Genomic DNA, 6,923 nt, shown 5'->3' on the forward strand with positions numbered 1-6,923 from the left:
ACTTCATCTGAAGAGAGCTGTGGGCCAAACTGCATTACTGGAGAAGCAGTTATTGTTTACTTTAACCAGAGGCCAACTCCGGTAAAGGTATCTCCACCTCCCTTTCAAGGTCTGCTCTGTGTTTTGGCCGGGGGGGGGGGGCACAACACGGAGGATCTGAGCGCACAACAATGCAAAGTGGATGTGAATAGAAATAGCAGCACTTGCTCTGGTATCATATTATGCAGCCTGTACTGTTTTGCTTTGGGCTCTGTTTTTTTTTTTAAAGAATATCTCGTTCTAAAAATGCAGGGACGTTTTTGCAGTGCACCAAGGGTACCATGTCACTACACAAGGCATGCAATGTGAAAAAATAAATCAGCATGTATTTTTAGAATTGAGTCTAAACAAAGCTCTGAGGATGAAATAAATTATTACTGCTGAGAGCAGCTGGGCATGGTCGCATGTTGAGGATGAAAGGAGGAACGGATGTTATTCCCACTCTTGACATTAGTTAATAGGATCCTCTTGGGCCCTTTAGCCACTTGCTTTGTGAGGTCTCTCCACCTGATTTAAAAGTGTCTGAAAAAGCCTCCGGATGTGCAGTGCCATTCTTTCACTCCTTATGAGGCCTGCCTCCACGCTCTGTGTCAAATGTCCATTTAGGCGCACATGAATATGCATTTTCCAGAGAACCAGTGCACCTTGGAGCCTGTGAAGGCATCGACCGGAGTTCCCAATTTATATGCACACATTAACCACGCTTTGGCCTGGGCTGTCACTGTCTTTCATGTCCAACCCCATCAGGACTGCCCTGGTCCCCCAATGAAGGCTGTGCTACACTGAGCTGATTTGTGTTCTCGTTGCAGTGATTGTGTGCAAGCAGGCAAAATAGTCCCAGCCAAGCAGAGAGACAGATAAAGTAATGCTCGACCTTTACTGAGTATAAATGCATGCAAGGACTTACTGAACGCAGCCTGCCACGTGCAGCTGTGTGTCCGCCGTGCACGGCTGGCTACTGACCATTAGCGATAGACTGATGCAGCAGACGAGAGAGGGAGACACTAAGTGAACCAACGCAGACTGTGGTCGTGACCAACACTGAGCTACGAGAAAATGTTCCCAGCAAGTGTTTGATAGATGGCGATGTGGCAGAAAGAGGCCAGCTTACATGACACACAAGAGTCTGTCAGCCCAAACACCGCTGAAAGTATGCACAATTTATTATTTAGAGAACAAGAAACAAAAATATTCAGCCGTAACAGCAGCATGTACTGTATCAGCTGCTGTGGTGTTTGGATCCCATAACTCCAAAAATGTTGCTGCAGTTCTGTCAGAAAATGCTCGGTGAACTCTGCACTGCACACCGCCGCACTGAGGCAACAGAGAATCTTTTAAAATATCTAAATACATGTCTGATGAATGGAAGAGGAGCTGGAAGTGGCTCCACATGTGGCACACAGCCAGAAGAACGCCAAGATAAATGTAACTGTTACGAGATATCTTTCAGGAAGTTTACGTGGTTAGTCTGGGTCAGAAGGTCAGAACTGATATGACACTTGAGGGGGCGTAGAAAAGCAAACGCTCATCCAGTCAAGCACAGGTCTCTTTCTGAAGTTAAATGCATGACGCAGGGACAGGAGACCAATACCGTTAATGTTACGAGCTAGGTTAGCCTTTAGTAGCTGTGTTTCTTTGTTCTACGAGCCCGGGTTAGCTTAGCATTGTAACAGTAACTATTTCACATCATTAAATCAAGATGACTTTTTGGAAGAATACAAGCATGTGCCTGAGAAGCATCATCAATGGTTTAAAGACATATTACTTTTTTTGTTATCTATTGCTTAACTGTGATTTTCCATTTGGCATTGTTAGTAGGCTACTGAGGAATTCCTTGCCCAATGATGGAGATGTATTCTGTTTTTATTATAATAATTTCAGTGTTTTCTCTATCTTTGTGGAAGACTTAGGTGCGTGTATTTGGGGGGTGGGGGGGTTTAGGCGTCCTTCCTCAAGAAATGTGAAGTTTTTCAATAAAACAAAAGTAATTTGTAACATTTTATGCCATTTTTGTTTGTGTTTTGGGTTGTTTTGTGTCCCTTGTGTCTCTTTGTGGTAGTTTTGCATCTCTTTTTCTCATCATTTTGGAGCGTTATTATCACATATCTGTGTCTAAAACGTTGGAAAAGCTAGAGCAGAAAATACATTAATAACATTCAAAAAGCTTAAAGACAAAACTTGCTAAAGAAGTCCAACTACAATCATTAGATCTGAGAAAAGTCTTTTAGTTACATTCATTTGGCAAAGATTGAATCTACTAATACTGACACAGACACATGTTCTCTAAAAGGCTGAGGGGAACCTGATTGGGTCTTGCAGGCGGCGACAGCGAGGCAGTTCTGTAGGTGTCCCCATAGTGCCACCACACTCCTGGTCCTCACAGAACTAAGTGTTTCTGGGCGCCTGGGTAGCTCACCTGGTAGCGCACTCGCCCCTATATAGAGGTTTACTCCTTGACGCAGCAGCCGCGGGTTGGACTCCGACCTGCGGCCCTTTGCTGCTCGTTGTTCCCCCTCTCTCCCTTTTCAAGTCTAAGCTGTTCAAATAAAGGCCCAAGATGCCCCAAAAAAAGAAATACATGTTTCTTAACCCAATATTTGCTGTGATAGTATGAACAGCATGTTGCTGTGTTGTAGTGTAGGGTGGGAATGACCAGAGGCCCGACCATACCATTATCATGATACTTATGTCTCGACATGATATTATTGCGGTTTTTAACATATTGTGATATTCTGCAATATATTGCAGTTTATTGCCTTTTTTCCAACTTTAAATGATGTCCCCAAAGGAAAACTTTGTCAACATCTACAAAGCAAAAAGATACATTTCTCTGTTTGTTCCAGTGGACTGAAAAAGCAATTCATTTTATTATTTTAGTACCAAAAAGTTAAATTCTCATATGCAATTTATGTAATAATAGATCGATACTTGGCGTGTATCGCTACAGTATTGCCACAGAAAATATTATGATAGTATGCTGTATCGATTTTTTCCCCACCCCTAGAAGTAATGAAACACAGAGAATGTGATGAACAAAATATTAATTCATAAAACATGTTTTGAAAAATACTGAAATATTACGAAAATATTGAAGAGACCATTATGCACATCGCTGTGCTCCAAAATGTCATCTTTTGAGTTTTGGAGAAATATCTCAACCCAGAAAGGAAATGTCTTTCAGGTTTACTTAAAAGTTCAAAATTGGCAGATTTGGAGATGTACGTTTTTCACTGGACAGCGACATTTCACCGAAAAATAATAATTCTTTGCTTGATGTATTCTACCTATATGTGTTCATAAGTCTTTTTAAAGCTAACTGCACACACGTCATCATTTCGGCTGAAATCAACAACTATACTTTTCTCCATTTGAATATTTCTTTACTTATCTCTGCACTCATCTTTCTGTTTTTCTTTCCATCTCACCGACTCCTTTGTGTTTCCAATATCTCATTATTTTCCATCCGTGTCTCTCTCCTTGAGTGTCTTTGCCTCTTTCGATCTGATAACACCTGCTCTGTGGAAGAAGCTGCCGGCGCTGACTGGCTTCCCCTGGACCAACCTGCTTTTCCTGCACCGTTTTTGGACATATTACCTTATTATTAATTATTATTAATAATTATTATTATGCTCCTTGCCTGTTGTCTGAATGGCTGGGTTAAACCACGGCGTGTGACTGAGAGGCCATCACTTGCAGCCTGTCAGAGAGTGCAGGGCCGCGCTACCTTGCCAGCCTGTAATTATCTCCGCTAGCTGGCCCGTCTTTTTCTCTGCCGCTCTCTCCCTAGTACTCTCTCGCTCAAATCGGATGATTACTGGATGTTAACATCGGAGATTACACCGCTGAAAGGGTGAGCACAGTGGATGCTCTTTGGAGGGGAATGCAGAATCTTGCGCCGAAACAATCGATGTATTGCAAAATGCTACAGTACACAAAGACACACTGAGAGTGAAACCGGCCTTCAAGCTGTGTTTGACCAACAGTCGTGACACATCAACTAGTGGATGCTTGTGAAGCTGTGAGTATTGAGTGGAGAGAGAGGAGAGCTCTTACCGTGGTTGGATTTGGAGGTGTGAACAGGGGTGTAGTGGTTCTTGGATGAAGTTCTGAGCGGCGTGTTGTCTTTGGGCGAGCCATTCATCGCTGCAAAGTTCTCACAGTCGTATTGCGAGATGGGGATGGGCCCCTGCTGCCTCAGGATATCTGCGAGGGCCCTGCAACCCGAGAACAACAAACAAGAATGGCTGTTAATGCTGCACGCATGTTTCTCTTCTTGTACAGTTTTTCTCCCTTAGTGCAGCTGAACTCAGTTTAAAATGAAGTGCTAGCACGTCTGTTTTCGGCACGCCGAATGGCTGCTAATTGTCAAGACAGTGTTGTGCTATTATGGGTAATTCAGGGCTGCGCTGTTCTTTTTTTTCTTTTTCTTTTTTTTTTATACATCTGGGAACATGACGAATGTTCATTTGCAAGAGAATCAACATTGGATGTGTGAGTATCTTGTCTAATTGGGTTGAATTTGAATGTTTTTCAGACGGCACCAGGTGCATGTGGAAGGATGGAGTCCTCGAGGGAGGAGAGAGAGGAAGAGAGGGAGAAGCAATCACGATGAAAGAAAGTTCAAAAAGTGTTTGTTTGCTTTTTCTGGCGTTGCTTTTGAAAGAGGAAATCAAATTACTTTCGCAGCGCTGCAGCAGCTCAAAGCTTTTGTACGACCACAAATGTATCACCGACCGTAACCTTTGCTTTTAAATTAATATTTTAGCTTCACCCACTCCCTTCCTGTTCCTTATTGAATGTGCAGCGGTGCATGCATGTCACACGACCTTGATACAGCCGCAACGTTTACACTGCATTATTCAGTCTTAAGATTGCTCAAGTGTTGAATAATGCATCCAATAAAAAATAGCGATTCAATCTTGAGGAAATAATGTGTGTCAGAATTTGTTTACTGATGTAGGAACATCACATGTTGTCACTCTTGGTATGGAGTCAGCTGAGGAGCTGAGATGCAATCATTCACCATGGTATCCCATCTCTGCTAAACATTCTTGTCAAAACCCCACCTGAACACACCAGACAGCCCTGTGCTGATGTGCAGAGGATGTTTGACAGCTGGCTGCCTTGACTTGGTTAGGGGCGAATAATTAAAGTAAGTTAATCATTGTTTTATTATTTAGGCAAAACTGTCTTGTTGGTGTAACTCACTATACACACACACACACACACACACACACACACACACACACACACACACACACACACACACACACACACACACACACACACATTCCATGTGCACCAGTCTGCCACAATCACTATAATAGTTCTCTTTTAACTCCTCGGTAATTATTTGTATCTTTCATTCCCATGCACTTCTTTGGGATTTAACATCTGTTGCGAGTCTAATCTGATCCGAAAAATTCAAACATACTGTCAGTATGATTCATAGTTCACTATTTCTAATATAGGGAAATAAACACTCTGACTTAAGATATAAATATAATAAGTTGCATTATAATACATTGGAGACTACTGCATTAACATGGCTCTAGTCTTGTTTCTGACATGAATCTTGACCTTTGATCCCTGAGAGCAAACAAGTCTATACTGTTATAGGATCATAACAGTCATGGTCTATATATCTAGCACGTGATGAGCTCTCAGGATGGGACTTTGTTTCTCTTTTTATCTCACTGAGGGGAGAACATTGTAAAGTAATGATGAGCAAATATTTGTGCTGCAAACACACTGCGTGGATTCACAAGTCATTCTCACATAATATGTGATTGAAACTGTCTTCTGCCCACTCACCTATGTATATTCATTTCCTGAGGCGGCTCTGTAGCTTTGTCGTAGGCGACTTTGACCGACACTCCCACCACTATGATGAAGGCTATGATCCCACAGGTGATGTACACCGCCGTGCTGGTCTGATCCATGCTCGGATCGTACGTTTCCCCGGTCGGGATGGGGTCAGGTGAGGGTCCCGTCTGCACCCACACCGGCGTCTGGTAGTTCTTGCAGGCTTTCTGATCCAACCGGTCTTTCTTGTACTCGCAGCAGAAGCGCAGGTAGCACGTCCCGCAGCAGTACCGGTGGTCCGTGTTGTTGCACTCGAACAGTTTGTCATACTGCCCGCTCACGTCGTAGTAGCCCAGGCATGTGTCGTGGTTGCTGGCGGGCGCCGGCTGCGGGGTCTTCTGTGGGACGGCTGTGGGGACCGCCGTGGCTTTGGGAGCCTTCCGGGGCGCCGGCTTGGGCTTTTTACCGCCTGCAGCGGCGCTCAGCACGCACAGCGGGTCCAGGTATATTAGCAGCAACAAAAGGTGTCTTATCCCCATTGTAGTGTGAATAACTTAAGTCTGATGTTTCGGCAAAGACACTTTAACTCTAGTCAAACATGTAGGGTTTAGTCGTGCGTAAGTTTCGCCGCCGAGTCTTCCACTGCTCGCTCAGTCTCCTGTGCCGCCGTCATGCTGAAATCAACTCTGTGTAGACGGATGTCAAGGGCATTTCTCGGCTGCTATTATGCAACGGAAAAACTGCGACCCATCGTGGCAGCAGAGCATCGTATCCTGACTGGGAGGGGATCTGCTGAGTGCCCGGGATCTGCGCTCTCTCCCTCGGCTGAGCGGCGTGTGAGAGCCGCGGTGCGTCGCTGTCCAAGGTGCTGATTCCAGGAGCCCCAGTCACTTATGCTCCAGTCAAAGTTAGGCTGGAGAACAAATAAGCCAAATGGGCTCATTAGGTATTATCACCACGTCAGAGTCACGTCATTATTTATTTAGTAGGCTTCTACACGGTCCAAATAACTTGACAGATTTTGCCATGAGAATACATCCCGTTTTGAGTCGTTTTTGCAGTTTGCATGACACATTCAA

General features: G+C 44.1%; 1 protein-coding gene across 1 annotated transcript in view; it reads right to left on the reverse strand.

Annotated features, from left to right (window-relative positions):
* shisa6b (shisa family member 6b) overlaps nucleotides 1-6,383 on the reverse strand; it is a 75,121-nt gene extending 68,738 nt beyond the window's left edge. Inside the window, exons 1-2 of the mRNA XM_078278933.1 lie at nucleotides 5,854-6,383; nucleotides 4,093-4,253 (exon numbers count right to left, since the gene is read on the reverse strand). Coding sequence (XP_078135059.1) covers nucleotides 4,093-4,253; nucleotides 5,854-6,383 — 691 coding nt within the window. The remainder of the gene's footprint in view (nucleotides 1-4,092; nucleotides 4,254-5,853) is intronic.
* Nucleotides 6,384-6,923: the final 540 nt, after the last annotated feature.

The sequence above is a fragment of the Sander vitreus genome, chromosome 21 (assembly GCF_031162955.1).
Source record: "Sander vitreus isolate 19-12246 chromosome 21, sanVit1, whole genome shotgun sequence".
In the NCBI taxonomy this organism is placed as follows: Eukaryota; Metazoa; Chordata; class Actinopteri; order Perciformes; family Percidae; genus Sander; species Sander vitreus.